Source organism: Chroicocephalus ridibundus, chromosome 10, assembly GCF_963924245.1.
Source record: "Chroicocephalus ridibundus chromosome 10, bChrRid1.1, whole genome shotgun sequence".
Lineage (NCBI taxonomy): Eukaryota > Metazoa > Chordata > Aves > Charadriiformes > Laridae > Chroicocephalus > Chroicocephalus ridibundus.
In genome coordinates, this window is record NC_086293.1 from 24,794,987 (window position 1) to 24,819,594 (window position 24,608).

Consider the following 24,608-nt stretch of genomic DNA (forward strand, 5'->3'; position numbering starts at 1 on the left):
ACTGGTTTTGAAACGGATGTGGTTTGTTACCTGCCAGGAACTCATCGGCAAGCATCTCACAGGACTAACCCCTAAGAAGCTTTGATGGGAAGAGTTCAAACAGGACTGAAATAAAATCAGTTCCCTTCCAGCTCTTATTCAAGAGTACTGAACTACTCCCACTGTCTTTAGTGGTCTCTGTTTAAAGCAGTTGGAGTTACTGCTGTACGCAGCTGAAAGTAAAAGTATTTGCTCATTATTTACTGTTAGTACATTCGATTGATCAATCAAGGATAACATTTCCTTGTTTTGAATCTATTTGGGTTTGAGTTTTATCTTTACCAGCCATACCGCATTCAAAAGAACCTGCCTTAGCTCCTAACCTGTTGAGATCTAGAGCTGAAGTCCCTCTCCTCCTCTTTGAAGGGAGTTACATTTTTACCCATAACTGGGTTTTTTTGTTGTTTTTTTTTTTTAATAAGCCTTCCCTCTGCTGTGAAAAGAAAAAACTGTCAAAACCAGTTCATTTCCCTTTTGCTGAAAGACTATGGATGACAGTTCACTGCTGTTTTCTATTTGGTGCATCATTATTCAAATGTCTCTTTCTACGAATTTTTCCATATGTACTGCAGACAACAGTTCTTAGGTGTATAAGCTTATCTGTGCCAACATATTTTATATGACATTAATTGACAGACATTGCTGTGAGATTAGCATGGATGAGTACCCTTAGCTTCTGGAATCATTATGTACGTACATTGCAAATAATACTGTGGGAAAGAAATAGAAAAAATTAACATTCTCTTAGTAACCTGCAAGACTTGCATGTAGGAGGATGTATGTTAAGGACATGTCAAAGCTTATGCTTTGTTGTCCTTCAGCAAGGCAATAAATTCAACTTACAGAGATTTATTAAAGTATGTTTGAAAGGTCTTATTTGTTCCCATGGCTACCCAAGGAAATACTAATGCCTTGAGCAGAAAATGCCGTCAGCGGAAACCATCCCCTAATGATAAGGACTATCTTGAGGAATAGATTATCATACATCATTACAAGCCATGCCTCTTAATAAATAAGTTATGAAGTTTTATAATTTATTATTTTCTCTGTTCATAGTAAAACAGTTCAATGCATGCTGAGTTACCGGCATAGTTATTTTAACTTTCAACGCACTTTCAAAGGTACTTTCAGGGTGGATGAGTATCTCTCAACCCCTTTACTTTTTTATGGCTTAGCTTTATTTGTTAACTTTCTAATAACCTTAACTTTATGATTTCTAGCTTAACTTTCTAATTCCAGCTCACTGTCTCTTGCACCAATAGCCATGATACGCTCTGGTCTTTTATCCTGGAACATTTGGAAGAGGCCTATCCTCAGCTCCCAGTTTCTGTGCCTGGTATTTCCTGACTTCAGGCAACACAGGTTCAGTTCATGCCTATTAACACACACTGTGTGTAGCCAAAGCTACACGTAAAGGCAGGCTCCTGAAGCAGCTCACCACCTTTCACAGAGCTAGAATTGCGGGGTAGCTCCTCAGGGGCAATTTCTGTGCCGCTCCATCAAGCGTGAAGTTGCCCCAAAGATGCACGGCCTGATCCTCGCATCATAACCAGAGGAATAACAAAGGAAAACAAGGTGCTCTAGTATCTCTAACAGACTGAACCCACTCCCTGCTGCTGGCTCAAAAGACATAGCAATCAAAACGGAGTTTGATCATGTCGTGATCACTCTGCAATTTCTAGAAGCTAAAACAATTATTAAGAGCCACATACAGCTTTAAATTTGCAATGTGAATGAGCAAAATGCAGACCAGCGCAGAACAATGAAAATACAAAGATATCTGAATACACCTATGGCAGCTTTCCAGAGCTGCAAGCATTTTGCTCTGTATTTCCAATTACTGAAAGAATTAAAAAATGCAGTGAAAGGTCAGCTGAGAGTTCCAGGTGTCCAGCTAGATTCCTAAGAAATTCACTGTGCTGAAAGAAGTTAACAACATGTACATGTTTTGAACCACACTTCCAAAAACATTTCCAGGTACGTTTCTGGAGCTAGATCTGGAGACAATTTTTTCTAGTATGTTTAGGGAGGAGCCGTTAGTCAGTTCTGTTCTCAGGCCAGAGCTACAGTCTTCCTTTGCTAGAGCCACATCTATAGTTAGCTCTAGAGCCGCTTCTAGAGCACTTTCCAGAAAATAGCTCTTACATCCAATTTAGACCCCTTTTATAGAATCACAGAATGGTTAAAGTTGGAAGGGACCTTAAAGATCACCTAGTTCCAACCCCCCTGCCATGCGCAGGGACACCTTCCACTAGACCAGGTTGCTCCAAGCCCCGTCCAGCCTGGCCTTGAACCCCTTCAGGGATGGGGCATCCACAACTTCTCTGGGCAACCTGTTCCAGTGCCTCACCACCCTCATAGTGAAAAATTTCTTCCTGATATCTAATTTAAATCTATTGTCTTCAGTGTGAAGCCATTGCCCTCGTCCTATCTCTACACGCCCTTGTAAAAAGTCCCTCTCCAGCTTTCTTGCAGGCTCCCTTCAGATACTGGAAGGCCGCTATAAGGTCTCCCTGGCTCTCACCAGAGTGGAGTAAAGGGGGAGAATCACCTCCCATGACTTGCTGGCCACACTTGATGCAACCCAGGATGTGGTTGGCTTTCTAGGCTGGGAGCGCACATTGCTAGCTCATGTTAGTTTGTCATCAACAACATCTCCGAGTCCTTCTCCTCATGGCTGCTCCCAATCCAGCCTGTACTTGTGCTTGGGATTGCCCCCACCCACATGCAGGACCTTGCACTTGGCCTGGTTGAACTTTATAAAGTTCATACAGGCCCACCTCTCAAGCCTGTCCAGGTCCCTCTGGATGGCATCCCTTCCCTCCAGCATGTCAACCGCGCCACACAGCTTCCTGTCATTGGCAAACTTGCTGAGGGTGCACTCAATCCCACTGTCCACGTCAACAACAAAGATGTTAAACAGCACTGGCCCCAGTACTGGCCCCTCAGGAACACCACTTGTCACTGGTCACCACTTGGACATCCAGCCGCTGACTGCAATTCTTTGAGCACAGCCATCCAGCTAATAAGTGGTCCATCTGTCAAGTCCATGTCTCTGATTTAGAGCCAAGAATGTCATGCGGGACAGAGTTAAATGCTTTGCACATATCCAGGTAGGTGACATCAGCTGCTCTTCCCTTATCCACCAACGCTGTAACACCATTGTAGAAGGCCACCAAATTTGTCAGGTGTGATTTGCCCTTAGTGAAGCCATGCTGGCTGTCACCAGTCACCTCCTTATTTTCCACATGCCTTAGCATGGTTCCTAGGAGGATCTGCTTGCCAGGCACAGAGGTGAGACCAGACTGTAGTTCCCTGGGTCTTCCTTTTTTCCCCCCTTTTTAAAAATGGGGGTTGTGTTCCCCCTTTTCCAGTCATCAGGAACTTCACCAAAATCCCATTTACTTCTGGAGAGGACCCACATTTTCCCTAGTTTTCCTTTTGTCACTGACATACCTATAGAAGTTTTTCTTGTTGCCCTTGATGTCCCTGGCCAGATTTAATTCTGTCAGGGCCTTAGCTTTCCTAACCTGCTCCCTGGCTGCTTGGACAATTTCTCTGTATTCCTCCCAGGCTACTTGTCCTTTCTTCCACCCTCTGTAGGTCTCCTTTTTGTGTTTGCGTTTCTCCAAGTGCTCCTTGTTCATCCATGCAGGCCTCCTGCCATTTTTGCCTGACTTCCTCTTTGTTGGGATGCATCGCTGCTGAACTTGGAGGAAGTGATCCTTAAATATCAATCAGTTTTCTTGGGCCCCTCTTCCCTTCAGGGCTTTATCCCACAGTACTCTACCAAGCAGATCCCTGAAGAGGCCAAAGTCTGCTCTCCTGAAGTCCAGGGTAGCGAGCTTGCTGTGCGCCCTCCTCACCGCCTTAAGGATCTTGAACTCCACCATCTCACGGTCACTGCTGCCAAGGCTGCCCTTGAGCTTCACATTCCCCATCAGCCCCTCTCCTTGTTGGTGAGAACAGGGTCCAGCATGGCACCTCTCCTCGTTGGCTCCTATATTTCTTGGAGATGGAAGGTATCATCAACGCATTCCAGGAACTTCCTGGATTGCTTATGCCCTGCTATGCTGTTGGTTGAAGTCCTCCATGAGGACCACGGCTTGTGAACCTGAGGCTGCTCCTATCTGTCTCTAGAGGGCCTCATCCGCTCAGTCTTCCCGGTCGGGTGGCCTGTAGCAGACCCCCACTGTAACATCACCTGTCCCTGCCCTCCCTTTAATCCTGAGCTCTCAGTTGGCTCCTCATCCATCCCGAGGCGGAGAAGAGCTCCATGCACTCCAGATGGCCGTTGACATAGGAGGTGACACCCCCTCCTCATCTCCCCCTGCCTGTCCTTCCTGAAGACCCTGTAGTCTCACTTTCTCAGAGTGGGACTAGGCCACTTCTTGAAGTCTTTTCCAGAGCTGGATTCTAGGTTCAATTTCTCAGCCATTTATTGGAGATGGATTTAGACCATGTTCTGGAGCCCCTTCCCATAGCACTTTCTGGAGCTCTTCATAAAGGCCTTTACTAGAGCTGCTCTAGAGATGTTTATCTCACATTCCCTTTCTAGAGCTGAATATAGAGCCCATTTCTGGAGAACATCTCTAGAGCTGGGTCTAGGACAATTTGTACAGGTCATTGCTGGAGCTGGAACCATTTCTGGTGTCTTTTTTAAAGCTGGCTCTGTAATTTCTGAGATGAACTAGAGCCTGAGCTGGATCTGGAGCCATTTCTAAAACCTGACCTGGAGTCTTTTTCTAGAATGTCTTTCCCTGTAAATTCCTGCAAACTGCGATAGCTATTCAACTGAGAATTCACTTTGAGAATAACGTGAATAATACTAGTGTCTAATACAGAGTGAAAAATAAGAGTATTTTGAAAAAGCTGAATTACCTCAAGCCTATGAATTTTCTACATGCTTATTATTCAAGGGAATATTTAGAAAAAATATCTCCGCAGTCAGCTTCCATGCAGAAATTAGAATATTTGCTTCGTGCAGATTCCACCCACACATTATTTATATTAATTTACACATCTGCTATTAAAAATATGAACTCTGTTTTTAAGAATGTCACCTTCAGCAGGCAAATCTGACATGGATCACCAGGAAATACTCACCTTCAGAAACAGCTAGATGTAAAACAAAAGATCTCCCAAATCATCATTCTCATTCATTTGTACAGTATCTAAATACATCAAACATGCAGTGCACAAGAGGCATTACAGGAATACAAAGGGGCAGATGGTCACAGAGTAACAAAGGAGCGCAAAGAGAATGAATGAATATTTCAAAACTGCAAACAGATCAAAACAGCAAACACATTTAAATTTACGCAGCATAACGTGACATTACAGGAAGTAACACTTTCATACAGAAAAGATGTATTAGGCATTCAGATTCCACTTCCAAAATCTGTATGCAAAGCCATGCTTTTCAAATCAGTCGGCATAATTTTTTGCATTCTTGAAGTTTGATTGGTTTAGTAAAATTTAACTTTGTAGATTTATCATAAACCAATTTTCATGCTATGGTTTGAAGAGCATAAAACTAAAAAGCTAGTAACTCTTAAATAAAAAACAAAGAACACACGTGTTAGATATTCAATGCCTGTCTTGGAAAGAAAAATATTAGTTTTTCTACTAAGGAATACAAACATAGGATTTTATATAATTTTTTCCCATAAAATCTAGACAGGTTTCTAAATAGAAAATATGTGAAAAATATTTATTATTGATATACAAATGGCATTTAGTGATCAAAATAAATCAGTGTAACAGTATTCCACACTGGCCCTTGTAGGAATTTCAAACAAGTATGCCAGGACATTTTCTTCACTTACATACCAAACATTAGTTTGGTATGATATGTATCTTTTAAGAATATTTTCTCTTCCTTTCTCTTTCCGCTCTGAATGTCAATCATCAGTGATATTTATATATCACATGTCACAGTTCACTAGTATCATTTTCTTAAGCATAAAAAATAAAAAGCTGGAGTGTTAGGAAGGCTCTTTCATGTATTTAGGGCAAACACAGATTCAAATAATTCATCAAGCATCCCAAGCACTCAAGTGACATTGCAGTTAGGTGACACTACGGCAGAAGACAAATTTAGGAATGACTGAATTTATGAGCTTAGGGAGAGGTCACATCACACTTGGCACTGCTATTTCTGTTCGCTGGAAATGGAAGGCAAGCCAGTAAGGGTTCTGAAGAGCAGTAGAGCTCTAGGGATCAAGCAATCCCTAGAAACCAGTGGTGATTTCTTGTCTGCAGAATGGAACCCAAGGAAAGAGGACACCTCTTCCCCTGTATTGTAGCAGCAGCTAAAGAACTCCATATTCCAACCAATATGATACGTATCATAATGTTGCAAACCTTACGAGGTATTTTAAATGTATTAAATCAAAGGTAAAGCTTAGCTGTGAGGGCCTCCCTAAATTTTCAAGGCTTCAGTAGAAGACATGAACATGTGCAACAAAATACCAAATCCAGCATTACCTTCCCTACAACTTATTTTTAAAAACATAAAAATCTGAAACCATGAACAATTCAAGTCATGCAAGGGAAAAGGGGAATATTTAGTTAACTGTTACCACAGGACACTTTCACACAACAGGAAGAAAACTAATTGCTGCATATGACCTTCTTAAGGGCCAGGGAAAGGAACTGTGAGAACTTAACCCTCTAGTAACTTCAGTGGATGTCTAGTCACACAGCAACGCTAGGTAACAGTACCAAAAGAAGAAATAAATTACACAGGAACTACCCTCATTTAGCTGTCCCTCCCCTTGCCGTTTTTTTTCTCCAGTGTGCCTGTGACATAAAAGCTAGGCCCTTAGTTTTGCACTGATTTACTCATTTGTCCCTGAATAAAACAAAGCCAATGCGACTGCATAAATCAGACTTTCGAGGCAGGTCTTTGAAGGAGAGACTAAATCTAAAAATCAGCAATGTGTTTTTAGCATTCTCTCTTTGCTTTTAAACATCTGCTTTGTAAAGTGATTCTGACAGTAAGGTAAAACTATGCTTTCCCTACTTTCCTGCGTGCAACAGTAATCTATCACAGATAAATGACTTACAATTTTAAAAAACACGTTGTAAAACCACTCATCAGATAAAAACACTCTTGTAACATAGTTGTTATATCAGCAACTGGGAATTTAGTTTGATTGCCTGATTTCCAGGAATATAATAACGCATTACAACTCCTTTCGAATCCGATGTACAACATGGCAAAGCCGTGAACAGAGCTGCGCGCACAATCAACAATCTGACGACACCAATCAACCACAGTATCAGGCTGCTTTCCACCCAAGACAAATTATTCTGTTGGCTAACAAAGGTGGCACAGCTTGCCTAAGATTGCGCGGACATTATTGTTTGTTTATAACTAAAAGCTAATACCTACAATTATAATAATTTTATTTTAGTATTCAAATGCTAGCAGGATCTTTTATTTATCCATCAGAAAATATCTTTATCATATTTCCTAAGCTCAAGTGTGTTAGAAACCAGGAAATGGCAAAGGAACTGGAGTCGTAACCTCAGTAAATGAGCTTCGCAAGAAGAAAATCTTGCAAACTGTTGCCATAAACTACACTTTTAAACCACGCTATACAGCTAAAACTGACATCGCTTTAGTTCTTGGCTGGAGTCTGGAGTACACAAACCAACAAAAAGCTGTGACAGCCTCCCACTGACAAGTATATTAAATTGATACTTGATTATTGATAAATCTATCAGCTTGCTGGTGCAGGTTGTCACAGCAGTACACAGCTCTACAACAGGGAAGCACTAAACACTTTGTGCCGAGGCAGCCTAGCCATACCCTTTCTGCGAGACAGATCTTGAAGCAACCTTTAAAAATATTTTGCAATGCGACTGCTAAAGACAAATCACACTTCATTTACTTTATGGATACTTTAACAAAAGCAACAGTTGGGCTTTCAGAAAAGAACACATCTATAATCACAGGGGAGAATATTTGTACAGGTGTACCACCCATCTCTGTGTGCAAAATAACGTTTTCTCCCTGCCGAAATATTATAGAATAAGGAGATTAGTGCTTCATTTAATGAATATTTTTGGCAAGCATGGTGAACGTGATGTCAGACAGATAAAGGCACTAGAATCACACAGTTCAGTCAAAAGAGCAAACACTGGTAGGATGACATAAGAATCTCAAGTGCATGCAAAAAAAGCCATCGCTGAGAAGCTTGAGTAAATGCAGAGGCCATCTTACAAGTAGCAGTAGCATACACAATGTTAACTCAACTGCTTACCCACTAAGTACACCAAGAACCAGGTTAAGTACGAAAAATGAGCCAAGGATGATAAGACTAACAAAATAGATCCATGGCCATTCACATCCTATTGCATCATTTACCTGTAAAACGTAAGGAAATAAGTTATGATTCAGTCATTCATTAAACAGCAGAGTCCTTTTTGCAGCTGCCAGATCACGTAGGTTTCAACACTGAAAATTTAGGACTTATACAGTTCTTAAAAAAAAATTAAATAAAAATCAATGAACATTTGTTCAATTTCTTTACTTACCCAAATTATGTTGTAGATGTGATGCCTTAGAAGATGAATTTAAATGAGATAAATAAGTGCAGGAAAATTATTCATCCCTTTTATAATTTTGCCACAAGTATGGACATGAAGAATGAATATCGGCATGTCTAAGCTCTGATTTTGGTATTTGTATGTCATTCCTATGATAGCTACAGAAAACTGTTTCTGTTCTAATTAGAGAAGGAAGAAATAGAGCTTTATTAAAGACATCATCACAACTGAAGTCTCACCTGTATAAGATAACCTGTGTGTTCATGGCAACTGAATTCAGGACTCTGCCTTCATGATGAAAAAGGTGTATGCTTACCCGCTCAATACACCAAGAACAAGATTTAGTACGAAAAATGACCCAAAGATGACGAGACTGACAAAATACACCCATGGCAATTCAAATCCCATAGCATCATTCATCTGCAAGAAATAAGATGATCTTATAGAGTAGATCACTATAGTAATAGCAACGAAGAGTCAGAGAAAAAGAGAATTTCATCATTCAGGTGAGATAGCATTCTATACATTCCTTCAGTATTCAAAGAACAACAACATAAGAAAGGAGGCACTGGCCATATTCACTTCCCATTTCTAATACATACTCTAAACCAGTCTAATATCTAGAACGTGAACTAAATTTCAGATCTCACTTGCTTACAAAGTATATTGAAATATTAGGATTTTTAGTTCATATATATCCTAGCTACATGAATCATCCTTTAAAAAACAGTAATATGTACGTCAACAGTACAAGCAATATTATTTTTTTTTCTGTAACATGGAATGTCAGTATTTTTTTCCTACCATTGGATGCAGTCAGACATTTTAAATTAATTCAAAAAGAAATAAATGAGAATGAGTTTTGTGTAAAAACATGAACACAATTTTAAGAAAATGAAAAACTGAAATCAAACTTTAGAAACATAGTGGAAACACAGAAATATTCCAGACACACTTCTGAACAAAAATTATATCAAGATCAAAGTTAAGTGAAGTTTAAGAAGTTGTTACTTTTTTTTTTTTTTTTTTAAAGTCAGGTTGAAGTAACTGAGCTGTAAATACACTCTTTATAGACTCTCACAAGCTTTCTCAAAAAGACCTTTTCCATCGCCTGTTCTTAGTGGGCTCATTATACCTATCAGAAGAGGGAATTAAGCAACATACCCATGGAACTCTAAAAAGGCCTATTCAGAAAAAAAAGATACTTTAAAACGCAGGGAAATTGTCTTTGTTTGTAGCATCGAGGTGCAAAAAGACATTTTGGTAAGTTACAAAAATAATTCTGACTTGTAGCTTCTTGGAAGTGTCTCCTGTGGGAGAGGAATTATTCTGGCTTTTTTGTTTATACTGACAAGTTTGCATTAGATTCTTCTTAAGATGCTTTTTAGCCATGAAAATTCAGCAGACAATAAAAATTGCATGAGCATTCAAGACTGGATATGGTATCCAATCTGCGGGCAAACATTTTTTCTCTTCTGTGAATGCTGTTGTGTTTGCCATATCCGAAATTCATGATTAGGCTTTCAGCTCTATTGATAGTCAAGTTTGACTCCCATCTTTAACATCATTTTTGGAATAAACATATTAAACATGGGAACCATTGGTTTTCAAACTGTACTGATTTTATTTTTCCCCGGTCTTTTAAAAATGTATCATGATCTCAGTTTCTGCAAGGTCGCCCTATGGATGGTTAGATATAAGCACACGCGTTAAGTCTTTGCAGGTTAAGGCCCATAGGCACTTTTCTTCAACAGTGATCTGTAATAATGCCGCTTCATGCTAACTAAAATAAACAAACTTGAAGATTATTTTACACAACTTCATGCATCCTTTAAAATAATCTATGTGTCATGTTTTAAAATGCTTTAGTAATTGAACTGAGGTACTGAGAAGTAACTTAAAATTACTTAAACTGCAAAATATATATTTAGAAATTTTTTTTCTTTTAATTTCAATAAAACTATATTTTGGAGAAATTAAAATGCAGAAGGGTTATAGTTATTCAGAAATGCTGGGATCATTACTTCCAATTTTAAAAGACTCCAAGTTTCCACAGTCCAATTCTGTAACAGCATATTCATATGGAAAATAAAGTCTTTCATAATGCTGCCATTAAACTGACCTACTTATACTTAGTCTCCTCTACTAATATACCTTTAGCAATACTCAGCATGTCAGGAGCCTGTGCTAAGGAGATCACTTGTGGTGGGTTTGGGTTGGTTGTTTTTTGGTAGGTGGTTTTTGGTTTTTTTAATCATCCATGCCCATTCCATCAGAGCAAGTCCCCCACATCTGACAAGTCTTAACAACGAAGACACTCAGCTATTTAGTAAAATACCCTATCGCCCAGAGTGAATTTCTGCTGTGTCCCAGTGTATGCTGCCCTTTGCATCTTCTTTCAATTGTAGGCATCCGGCCTTAAGGTTTAGGAATAAAATTTACCCAATGTTTGGGGTTTTTTTTAAAATGCATATTCATAATTATTTTATTACTTTAGAATTGAGTTTGCTTCATAGAGATGATTCATATGATGCAGGCAAAGTGTTTTTCTAACAACAGCTGGTCAGAGTGAAGGTTTTGATTAAATCTCAAAGACGCATGAATGCATTTTGCCTCTAACTGAACTGTACCATTAGCAAATAGTTGTTTGCAAGTCACCAGAGGTCAGAGTGAAGGCATAAATTCATCTGGCATTGATGCCAACAATTTCCTTCTATAAATCTTTTTGAAAACCTGAAAGATTTGCAATTTTACTTTAAGAAAAAAAGAGCTGTGTGAATCACTGCAATCCAACTTGATACACTCTTTTTGCTCACAAACAGAACGTATTCCAGACGCCAGGCATTGTGCTTAGTAACCCAGCAGCAGAGCTGAAATTTGCATGCCCTGTCATAAAGGCTCTATTAGCATAGGCAACTCTGATTTGCATTTCCTTCATTCACTTTATAGTGCGTAACATATGAAAAAAATTCCTTATCATTTATGCAGTTTGATTTTAAGCCCAATGTTTCAGGCTAATCTATCTAGGACTAATGCCCCATGATGTAAAAGTTGGAAACTGCGGCTAACCAGTGCTAGAAAAAATACTTTCATTTGGGCAGATACTGAACTAATTCGAAAGCATTCCTAACTAGTAGAACTTAATCTAGTAGAACACCTTGGCACTAATCTCAGACTGATTTCTAAAAGCAACAGCCTGAAACTGCATCTACTCAAGAATTTTACCATTTAATTCTACAGACAATTAAACTCTATTCAAGTATTGCATTGTATTTTCTATTCATGAAGTAATATTTCTGGTTGCATTGATACCAGAGATGAAAGTAGAAAAAGAAGTCCTTTCCTTTTGGAAAACTTAGCTGCTCATTTCATGCATGTCAAGTGGCATTTTCCATAACTTTCAATTAAAGAAAGATTAAAGGAGTCAATTTGCTTTCTGATGATAAATTGAGGCAGAGCTTGGTTAATATATAAGCACAGGAAAATCTCCATCCTGAGAAACAAGGTATTTTCAGTTGAAAGGATTAATGCTGACTTCTCACACAAGTGCAGAACAAGGAGTTATGAAGACAGAAATTCCAGATGCATTGGAAGTTGCAACTAAGAAACAATAAAAGCCCCTGAATTATGCTAAAGTAACACCAGGAAACACATCTCAAATCCTCAGCAAAAAGTCTTGCAAGACTGCCATGGTCTGTGGGGCAGGGATGTGCCATACCAAAGGAGGTGTCATATTTAATGGCTCTCAACGGACTGGGCCCATCGCTTTTCAAGTGCGTTAAGCTTTTAGCATCCGTAACACCTATTGCAAAGACACCCCCTAAGTAGCATCCTTCTTGCCCTTCTTTGTGTCTTTTTCCAGATCTAGCCTTACTGTTTGGATTTCAGTTCTAATTAGTCTGTCCATCATGTCAACCCGGGTACAGAGGAGATGATGGATGAGACAACAGGCAAAGTATTTTTCACATCACTTAATTCTGTTTCACCGCAACAGTAGAGGTGTACTACTCAGTTAAGTGTTTAAGAATGCTTATTCTCCTGAGATGCCACTTTTGACTATGCTCTGGCATTTTCACTCCTTTCATAAAGGTATTAGATTAGACCTGTGTGTTTAAAAAGCCTTGAACTGAACTCTGCAGCTCTTCCTATCCCTTTCATGAGTGATTCAGTAACTAACAGTTCAGAAGTCCTTGTAAAAGGTCGCATTTGTTGATGCTACCAATCTGGAGACAAGTTGCTCTATGCAAGTTAAATTGGTGGAGAACAATTTATTTTCATTGTATATTTGGCTCTTTGTATTTACATGCATATGTTTGTGAGTATATGTCTGCAAAACCCTGAAGAATTATCTAGAGCTGATAGGACAAACTTGGTACAGTCTGAAACTGCCTCATCTGGCATTTGGAGTGAATTCTCTTGTTCGCTCTGCTGTAGTTGGAGTCAACTATGAGTACAATGAAGTGTAGATGATCAGAGACCAAGACTCTGAAGCGAAACAGGGAGAAAGTCAAATTTACAGCAGATATAAACCATTAGTATTACACAGCAGCAGATGGCACACTCCAATCTAAAACATCAATTATAAACCATTAAAACATCTCATTTATCTGTGGTAATTGTGAGTAAAATCCCCATATGTAATTGAGTGCAGATCAGGGTCTTACTTCTATGTACACCTGGTACTGGTTTACTGAAATTTGTTGCAAGCTCTTTGTATTTATCAATTAATACAAGCTCTAACTGGGGATAATGATAAAGCAATGCAGTAACACCTCTAATTCTGCATTTGTACTATTATAGATATAATGTACTCATGCATGAAATGTATTTTGAATTATTTGCCACAATGTTTCAAACTCACTTCATTTCCTGAATTTCTTAGTTCCTTTGGTTTCAATTTTACCTTCCTGCTTTCATAACATTCCAACAGACACATAACTGGTGGGTTAAATTATTGTTACCTATAATCTACGTAATCATCCTAAAATTAAGACTGACAAACTCAGTCTCTTTATGGGTGCAAAAATCCTTCAGAAATTAGTATTTTGTGAAATGGGACTAATCCCGCATTCTTTGTAGCGTACAGCTCCCAAACCCTCAGATCACAGGCTATTCTACTCACTTCTCACTTCAGAGCGTACCAGACAGCTTTTCAAAGCCTTCTAGCTTCAAAGGTTGTGTCCTGGGATATTCTAGGCTGAAGTGGAGTTCACTTACAGCTGATTTAAACCAGCCTGTGCTTGAAGCATAGCAGCCTCCAGGCTGGTTTGTAAAAGCATATAATTTTATCGTCAGTCTCCTCTGGGTGCTGGAGTTAGAGCACAGATTTCCCTGACATTCTCCTGGTTGGCCAGACTCAACTTTGTTGTATTGCCAGCACAGAAACAAGCCGAGACACGTTAACAAATCTAAGGGCTAAAAAAACTATTGAAATGAATCAGCTAATGTGACGAACGGTGTTTTTATTTTTAAATATTTAGCTACAACATATTAAAATGCATAGAGTAATAGTATCCACTTTAATGATATATACGAAACTTTTTTCTTTTCATATCTACTTATGCCACCTATATATGTACCGTAAAACGTTGTATACTATTGGATGTACTCATTATTTCCCATATGCTGGATACAAGACATGCAAGCATAATAGAATGTACTATTTGGAATGATGATGTAGAATTATTACCTCAGTTTATGTAGAAGCAATGAACGAACCCCAATACTCAAGGTAGATCTGAATGTATCTACTAAACTGTTATCCTGGGACAGTTTGGGAACTTGGATGGTTTTAAAAGGATTGTTTGCTTCTTGTGGCAAAGTTTTTGGAAGAAACTGTACCTGTTCAACTAGTGGAGTTCTTAGTACTCCCTGAAGTCCAGCCTACTTCTAAACCAGTTTCTATCCATTTTATTTAAGCTTTCTGGGGAGAAATAGCATGTTATTTGAGTATTTGCAATGATCTACGACAAGAATTGAGTTCTATGCTTCGACTGCAGCACAGGCCAGCAGTCAGCTAAGACTAAGACACTAGGTATCTTATCAAAGCAAATCAAGTTCACTTCATGGGAAAGATACTACCCTGTGAGGTAGCTTAAAATCCTCCCTCAGGTGGGTTCTTTCTGTTAAGACACTCACTTGAAAAAACTTATTATATGATCATTCCTTTCAATGCCAATTCAAACTTTTAATATGTATATTCCTTGGCTTGGCAGCTCTGTTTGCATGTCTGAATTTGATCATTCTCTTTTCTCTCTTTCTGAGGTTTCTAATTTATTGGCAATTTAAGTCTTCTCTCTTTGCAATCTAAAATTGGTTGATTCGGGGCTTTTTATATCTAGAGGATATATATATATATATTTAGAGAATATAAAAAAGAAATTAGTCCAAATCATTACCTAAAAGGTGAGGGGGTTAAGCTAGATTTTAAATGAAATTGGATTCAAGTAATTAACACGTAAATTCAAAAAATCCTGCCTGCAATTCCTGGCTGTTAAGTGTGATTTATGCAATATATTAATACTGTCATCCACAGTTTCTATCACTCTTTCTCCAGCTGGATATCATGTGTTAAATTTCTGGCTATGTAGTCAAAAGCTGGGTGCACTGTGCATCCAGCACATCAATGCCCTTGGGGATGAGCTGCCTTCTTTCACTGAAGAGTCTCCCTTAGATGACCTGTGAGTGGTGTTGAGTGATGCTAACATTCAGCTATCCTTAGTATGTAACAGAAAAAGGCAGAAATAAATATTTTCTAAGATTTTTCTAAGATATTCCCTCGCAATTTTTAACATTGTTTGCTAAACATTTGCAGCTGTTGTACAAAAGGAAAAAAGCTGTCAAGCATCCTTTGACTTCTCTCAGAGCGTAAGCTGAAATTCATTGCTGACAAGTACTGTTTGGATGCAATAACATGCCTTCCATTCTGCAGCTGCAACGTGACAAATAGGACTTAAATCACTCAAAGTAGTAGTTTCTCATTGGTTTATTCATTCAATTCAAAGTCCTAGAAAAAGTTCTAGTATTATTGCTTATTTGACTGTTGGTCATGTTTTTTGAAAGATACGTTTTAGAGATTACTGTTCAGCACTCTGATGACAGTTTTTATAATACTTCAAACCTACTTAGCAACTTTTTGGTTATGGACTAATACTACATTTTGTGCCTGAGCCACGGGGTTTTCTTGTGAGGTATATTTGCAAAATATTTGCTTGTGCTTAGGAAAAATCTTTGGCTGCACATCAGCTGGTTTCAAGTACACTACATCCCCTTATTGTACTTCTGAGTAGGCTGTCCTTTAAGATTCTCGAACTAGGAGCATTCTAAAAAGCGAGGGGATTAGAAGATTGTCTCAGTTCCTGATCATCTGACTGACATTCTGAAAAATCAATAGACTGCTTTGTTTTATTATTGTAATTATTTTATTTTCTATGCATAGGTTTATATGGGAGTTATAATCATTCTTTCAAATTCTCATCCAGTTAGAAAACAAACATGTAATGATTTTCTACCTTTTAGTTTACACACAATAAAGAAAGTTGTCTTGTACTACCAGAAAGCTAGTGGGGAAGCCACAGCTCTTTTACTTGGTTATGGAAATACATTCAAAGAAATATTGATACTGTCTTTTCTATCTTGATATGTTACTTCCAGTAACAATGCAATGGCTTTGTAGACGCTTGCATACTAGACAGATGCAAAAATGCAGTGCAGCCTAAACAGACTGCGTCACAGAAATGACTGATTTTCTTCAAATGTTCTAAGATGCTTCAAGGAGTATATTGGGGCATATAAAGCTTAATTTCTAAAGCAAAAAAAACCCAGATGTCTAGGTGCATGCTTCTGTTGTTATAAGAGCGGAGGAATTATGAATGAAGTATTTCTTTGATGATAACATACGTTACTATCAAAGAGTAGTGAAGGACACAGTCTTAAGAAGTTGACTTATTAGTAAAGGATATATGAAAAAAAAACCTGACACCCCTTTCCTCAAACTTTATGCAAGTTTTAGAGGTATTTTAGATTACTTAGACATTTCAGGTAATGAATTGTGTACTTTAAACAAGAATCCTTGAGAGAATATCTTGTTAACATATCAGTAGGTGTATTAATAGGTAAAACCATATAAGACATCAATGTACCGTTATTCAGCAATTTCAGCTTGAGTGCTTCAATCTCAAAAACCTCCAAGATCAATCTGAACAGTGCTAGCTAGGTGTCAGAGAACCGAGGAGCTGTTAATATTTGAGGCAGTAATGCAAATGTCTGTCCATAAAATTGACTTAGTAAAATTCAGTAGCCACTAATACAGTTGCTCTATCATTTAATCAGCTGTTCCGGCAACCCATCACACAGTAGTTTGCTTCACTGGGGCCCTGCCCATCTTTCATTCAAGTTACAGGAGCGTCAGCGTAGACTATTCAAGTGTAGTAACTCAAGATAACTTCACTATGGTCCAAACAAGAAGAATTAAATGTGGTAATTCTGGTACTCACAGGAAAACTGGGGGTTTACTGGCAACTACTGCTGCTCATTATGTGTGTTCCTACGTATCAAGTGAAATGGCTAAAAATAAAAACCAATTTACAAAATACATGTTTGCCATTAATAGACTATAAATCTAGATGTCTGAAAGACATGGAAAAAATCTAGAGCCAGATATGCAAATGCAGACTCAGATTTTGTAATTCTTGAGCGCTTGCTAGCATAAATTGAAAATAAGGCAAAGACGACTATGCTCTCAGCTTTAGAACGTGAGCCAGAGCATTAAAAACATGGGCATGCAGAGGCTGCCACTTTGCCAACAGGGAGGACTGCACTGGGAGCCAAAAGTAATAGCATAAGCCTTCAGCTCGGGCTAGAGAGCAAACAGAAAGGACTGTGACTGGGAATAAACACAGTCCTGATATAAATGGAGAAGATGTGCAGATGTGCAGCCACAAACGTATTATATGATTTGGGAACATGTGCTGCACTGGCTGGTCAAAACAAGGACGCTAACCCTTAACCTCTACAGTTAAGTCTAGCATTTGGCACTAAGAAGTCACGTTTTTTGTGGATGAAACATGCAATACATGCTATGCAGCAAGTTACATGTAAGTTAGAGAGAGAAAAGTAGCCAGATGAAGACACTCTAAAAAAATCATAGGACATATGGGATTCAGATGCAAACTCGTGAGCACTAGGATGTCCATGTGAGTCACCAGGATCTGAAGGGTGCCTAGCAGTGGCAGGATCAAGCCCTCAATCTATAATAGATACGCATAAGAGAAAAATCACTATTGATGCTTGGAGAATTTTTAAGCTGAGTTTACTGTTGTTAACCAGGTGACAAGGAGCTGTGCTAGTAAGCGTTACTGGAAGCTGTCATTTTCAGCTGTCATTCTTGCTAACAGAATGCCACATAACATGAGGCAAAACGCTGCACGTATTTCACCCACTCAGATTACACCTGCTAGTGAGATAAGCCTACATACTTAATTTTACTGTTCACACAGTGACCAAATGGAAATCAGAATTTTGTGCAGTTTCTAATATTTATGGGTTTGGTGTTATTTGTTTATGTTTTGTATAAAACTCATCCCGTCTGCGTACCATCAACAGATTCCTAAGTAAAAAGCGACCCACAAAACCCATGCACCGCTAGCTAAAATGGGTTCCTTAGATTCATTGGACATTTTTATTACAATCTGGTATACCCCTAATGTTTTCACAATTTGCAATTAAAACAAAATCTTTTCCAATGTTTAGCTAGCAATAGCTAAATCTACCTCAGCTTAATCCAAGGGTAAAACTAAAACACATAAATTGTCATTTCTCTTGTCCTCAGCAAGTAATTTCATCTTGACAATGGACAATTTGTCTACAGATAGAAAGAATTCACACCTATAATTTAATTATACAAAAGCCAGTTAAGACAGATTCCAAAGCCAGTTGAATATCTGACTTTGATTATATTTCACTAGGTCAATTTCCTTCTCTGTCTAATAATCCCAGTATTGTTTGTAATAAAATGAAAACTGACATCTGTGTACCTGCAAATATCTTCTACATCAGGAACTCATTATAGACAAATAAATAACTCATGCGTGCAGCTTCGAATTTTTTGTATTTTTAATTTTCCTATGCCTTGCATTTTGTCTGATCATGACAATATTCAGCACTCTATTTTAATAGGTTTTTCTTGTGCTGTCAATGGAGACTACAAAGTTTCCTTAAGATGCATCAGATCAACTAGCTCACTAATTCCTAGGGCAAAAAAGGTTTAATACTGAGCCACTCAGCTTAAATTGGTTCTGTATATTTTGTAACAATCATATTCTAAATATAGTAACTCCCCAAAGTTTTTACATTAATTTTCTTTGAAAAAATTCATGACCAACGATCGGAGGAATTATCAGATATTGAAATGTGGCCATACTTTTACCTTGAAAGATGTTAAGTGTGTCTTTTTTTCTAAAGAATCATCGAAAACCTTCCCTTTACTTTCAGGAGGGAAAAAAAGTAAGTGTCATCATCATTCATACAGTCTATTTGAGAAAATTAGGAAGAGTTGGAAAGCAAAACCCAAAGAGTTAATAAACCTACACTATGAGAAACAATGTATTAGCCTATAAGTAGCTATCCATTATTATTAGACTCCTCATTATTGAAGGCTTGCATGTTTATAGCCAATTTTGCATCTCTGACAACAGACAGTGGAAGCAGAGATTTATATTTTGCCAATTTATTTTTTTTCTTTCTATCCTAAAAGAATGCCAGTTTACCATCTTAATTAACTTTACAGTGACATTATCTTAAAAACATCTCCACATTCTATAGTCTAGTATCACAGATGTTATCTGAGACTACATTCGGTTGTTACATTTTTTAGCAACAGCATATTTGCAACAAATGACCACATAAAATTAAGTGTGCATTCACTGAGTGAATATTACACCCTTAATTGCATCCAATACTCCACAACAGACGTGCTGTTAGTAAGTAGTCCCACTTGGCCAGACAAACTTGAAAACATTAAAACTGTCAGCTGCTGTGAGTAACATAACCTAGAGTATAGTTCTGGTAAGATACCTCTTGAGAGAGCTCATCCATTTTTAACAGCTTGCTAATAGTGATCTTTACTAGTAATCAGTTTTCTTATCTCATAAATATTTTCTAATATTTCAACTGTTAGAATTATATTTGCTATAAGGTCCTAATTGCTGCAAAGACTTACTGCTGAGTGCCAAGTAGTACAGAATATTCTCATTGATTTTCAGCACCTATGGTAGGTACATTCTGTTACAGTCTTTTTGAATGACCTTGGACAAATCACTCACATCAGATATTTAGGTACTTAAAGTTCACAGAAGAATGTAATGTCCTTAGATTGAAATGAGGTTAGGCAGAGAAATGTCCACCTGCATATTTAGGAGACCCTGGTCCTTTAAAAATCCGTGTGTCCTTTTTCCTCCGTTCTTATTTGTAAAATCAGTACTAATGATATCTCAAGTCTGTGTACAACTGTCTGTGTATATGTTGTAAGATTGTGGAGGTTCGTCCTGGTTTCAGCTGAGATAGAGTTAATTTTCTTCCCAGCGATTGCTGTGTTTTCAGATTTGGTATGAAAGGAATGTCATTAATGCATATTGTTTTAGTTGTTGCCAAGTGATGTTTATATTATTCAAGGACTTTTTCCAGCTTTCAGTAGAAGCTGAGAAGGAGCATAGACAAAACAACCGAATGGCCAATGGAATATTCCATAGCATAGATGTCATGCTTGGTACGTAAATGGGGGCTGGCTGGGGCAGGGGGGAATCCATGATCTCTACTTGGGTCTGGCTGGGCAACCAGTTCACCAGACAGTGAGTGTGACTTGTGTCTTGTATATTCTTTTACCATTATTATTATTGTTATTTTCCTTTTCCATTATTATTCTATTGAACTGCCTTTATCTCAACCCACGAGGGGTTTTTTTCCCCGCTTTCCCCTCCTTTTCTCCCTACCCTTCTGAGGAGGGGAATGGGAGGGTGAGTGAAGAGGCTGCATGGTCCTAAGTTGCTGTTGGGGTTAAACCACAACAAGCGTCCGTACCTGATGCCAGAGGGACATTTAAGGGCAGGAGTTTAAACAGTTAGGTTTTTTAATACCTTTTGCTGCTTCTACGGAGACAATGTCAGGCTCACAGCTCTTGTGATTTGTTGTTTCTGAATGGTTAACAAATGGTTTGCAGTCCCCATAGCAAGCAATGATGGTTGAGAACTTGCTTTGTTCTAATTTATGTTAATATCCTGAAGTATTTTGTAGAAATACTGCAAAAAGAGAGCTCTTAAGCTTAATCAGAAAAGACATACTCATACTTAAAAACCTTAGGCTTGCACGGAAAAAATGCTAGTCCAAAGGATATAAATGTAATACCACATTTATCCAAATGGAATAGGCAAAAATAAGCAATGAATAAATTTGTTTCGAAAAATGTCTTTTTAGCCTGAGGAGTCCAGTAAGATGCTGTGACTGGAAAAAGTATGCAGCTGAGCTCGTCTCCTGCAAAACTCACCAAGATTTCCCACTGACAGTATGGTAAAACACAGTCGCTTTCTCCCTTGAACATTGAAGCTTGTTTAAAAGGAAACAAAGCTCAGTGATTTATGAACTTACCCAGTATAACACATCAGTCCATCCTTCCATGGTTATACACTGGAACACAGTCAACATCGCAAATGCAAAATTATCAAAGTTGGTTATGCCTCCATTTGGTCCAACCCATCCACCCTTACATTCAGTGCCATTCATGACACACTGACGCCCATTCCCTGAGAACGCACAAGGTGCTGGATCTTCTTCAACTAGTATATCTGAAAAGAGACCATAAAAACCAGAACTTTAAGTTCTCAAATTTTTGCGAGTTAACTCTCTGCATGACAAACTATAAACCCTGTTGGAATCAACCTGAGAAATGCTGAGAAAGGCAACCTGTGGGAGCTTCAGAGCTTTTAGTGTCTCTCGTATCTGGGCCTTAATAGCCTTAAAATAAGGCTGAATCAAAACTGATTGTATAAAAGAACTTGAGGATTTAAACAGTAGAAAGAAACATGTAATAATACAACGTATCTTTTTAGAATCTCCCCGTGCTATTTTTTTTTTTTCTCTTCATTGCCATTTCTTCACTTCATACTAAATACGGACCATCAGGGAAACAGGCCTGGACTAGTTCTTCCTACATATAGTCTCCTTCATTACTTAGCTGACAGAAACATAGGTTTAGCCGTCAAATACCGCCTTGTGATGTTTCACTCCTTCATAATTCTCCCATAACAAACACTTGCATTTCATCATTTCACCTGGACGGAGGAACATTATTTTCTTTCGTTGCTCATTTCAGAACTGCCCTTCTTACCTCACAGCCCCAACCTTGAAGGAGAGACACTGCCAGATTGTGAAGTCGGGAGACTGTATCTTCCCTGTAAAACTATCTAGCTCTTCAGCAAGCAGAGATCAGAAAAAACTATTGAGTTGTCTTTTGAGGATAGTCACACTTACTATTTTCACTATTGACATTTCAGTTACACATTTCAGAAATGAAAACCTATTCAGAGCATGTTCCAGTCTCCAACTAGTTTATGTTGTTGTTGTTTTTTTAAATTTAATGCACTCTTCCTAAAATTACGAAATACTGTGAAAACTGGGGTTACAACTGTTCTAGTGCTTTGGCCCCTGTTCTCTTTCAAACTGAAATGCCACAGACTTGAAAGAAAACAGAATTAGTCCCTTAATTTAGTCAACAGTTTCACGACTTACCTGAATCAACAAGAAAACAAGATTTGTGCATTTTTCCAATAAAAAGTTCCAATCCTATAATAGCATAGATTATGATTACAAACAATACCAAAAGGGCAATATGGAGGAGGGGGACCATGGCTTTTATAATGGAGTTCAGGACAACTTGTAAACCTAAAAGAAAAAAAGAGAATAGAAGAGATGAACCAGGCTTCTCTGTATTGCCTTACCAAATTTTCTATAATTACACACTATTAGAAATTAATGATACAGGCACACAGAGTGAATCAGTTTTAAAGAAACTTCTACTGCCCAGAGCCAAAAACTGTTCCTATAACATAAAATACTTTGTAAGTATTTGACTTTGTGTCAAAGTCTCATTATTTCCTCTGTTAATAAAGGTTATACCAGCGAAGTCAATCCTTCAAATGCGCCACAAGAATTTATGGCTTTTTAGAAACAAAGAGCATGTAGTCAGTGTGTGACTGTAGGTCATTTTATATGACCTTTAAAAAGTTCTGTACCACAACCACAACTTTGTGGCAAGTCCTGAGAATATGTATGTTCAGCCAATTGCAGAACTACTTTTGATGTGGAGGGATAAATGAAGTAGTTACCCAGGAAAACACTTTTTTACTCTGAACCAACTTACTTTTTCATCATTTATCCCTCACATCACTGTCAGAACTACTTAATTTTTCTTTTCTCCTTAATTAAATATTTAGCCAAATTTTTGTCTTACCAAAAGAAGTAAATCCTAGACTAATGAAGCTGCCACAGTGAGAAGAAAATATGGCTCATTTTTATTTTAATAGACTTCCCTTCTGACGTTTCATAAGACTGTTTCTTTCTTCACTGAAGTCCTTTTGCTAAATATATACCACCACGATCCTTTCCATGTAACAGACTATGATATAATAAACACAGCATTAGGATTCTTTTGAATGTCTGGGAAGAGCTGAATTGTAAGCCTTGAACCTCTTATTCTGCCCAAATAGCTTCAGTAATTAATAATGTGTTAAAAGAAAACAGGAAAGATTCTCAGAAAAATGAACTGCTTTCTTTAAGTAATATTGTTCTATTTTTTAAGTTTCCTAATTTATCTGTTAGCTCTGAGATAAACAGAAGGCATTCATGTGCATTGGAGGGGGCAGGAAATATGAAATGCGTAATGTGCTTTGGCATACACTTACCAACATATAAACTATTTTAGGACCACCTACACTTTCAGATCTGCAGGGTTTTGGAATAAAAAAAAAATCTGATTTTTTTTTCTGGTGTATTTGCATTTTAACACGTAATTTACTTTTATATAAAGCTTCTAAAAAGGAAGTGTATTCCCCTGTCTGCTTATTGAACTATGTAAGAAGATCATACACTGAATGAATTCACCATCTTTTGTTCAACTTGAAATAGGTTATCATTCATCTCAAAACCCACTATATACATAACCAGATAACAAAAAATCAACTTTATATTATCTCATTTCTGTTAGTGTCTGGAACAAGAAAGTTAAATAGTCAGACCAGTTACAGTATTCACTCCAATGGAATTAAATAGAAAAGAGCTTACTGGGCACTCCTGATACAAGCCGGAGAGGTCGCAAGACACGAAAGGCTCTTAGGGCTTTGACATCAAAGCCTCCAGGTTTGCCACCTGAGTGGCTGCCACCTTCTGTTTCTTTGGTTAATTGTTCCAATATTACACTAAATAATCTAGAAAATGAGATGAAGGGTAAGGTCATCACCACCCATTTACCATGCAGTCAAAGGCATTAGGAAATTACTTGAACTACAGAGAATTCTGAAAAGCTGTTCAGCTGTCAAAATGAGAGGTATATTTACACATTAAGCCATGACAGGAAGAGTTATGAAGTGCAATAGTTTCTAATCCCTCCAGAGAGCAATGATCACACAGTATCAAATAAATTAACATTCTGCTTTTATACACAATCTGCTATTTTTAAATAAATGAAGCTACTTTGCCACTTCTTTGTTCAAACATTTGAGCTGTAAGGTTTGGAGAATTAGTTGTCTTCTCCTTACAACATGAAATAGATAATTACAATTCCACCACCCAAGTTTGGTGGAATATATGAACTCCAAGTGACACTGCGGTTCAATAACCTAAATACAGTCAGCGAAAACTGAATATATGAAAAATAATTGAAGTCCAACATTTAATAACACCAAAAAGATTTGTTTCTTACACATAACATCTTTGAAGATAAAAATATTCTCAGATGACTCACT

The 24,608-nt window shown here is 37.9% G+C and overlaps 1 protein-coding gene across 18 annotated transcripts in view; it reads right to left on the reverse strand.

The window, feature by feature from the left end:
* CACNA1D (calcium voltage-gated channel subunit alpha1 D) overlaps window positions 1-24,608 on the reverse strand; it is a 201,088-nt gene that overhangs the window by 99,460 nt on the left and 77,020 nt on the right. For 14 of the 18 annotated variants that reach the window (XM_063348334.1, XM_063348325.1, XM_063348328.1 and 11 more), the window contains exons 5-8: window positions 23,929-24,071; window positions 22,378-22,530; window positions 21,238-21,434; window positions 8,313-8,416 (exon numbers count right to left, since the gene is read on the reverse strand). In XM_063348334.1, the coding sequence (XP_063204404.1) occupies window positions 8,313-8,416; window positions 21,238-21,434; window positions 22,378-22,530; window positions 23,929-24,071 (597 nt within the window). Of the gene's footprint in view, window positions 1-8,312; window positions 8,417-8,914; window positions 9,019-21,237; window positions 21,435-22,377; window positions 22,531-23,928; window positions 24,072-24,608 lie in introns of all 18 variants that reach the window. The other 4 variants (XM_063348340.1, XM_063348339.1, XM_063348336.1 and 1 more) reach the window with 1 other exon arrangement.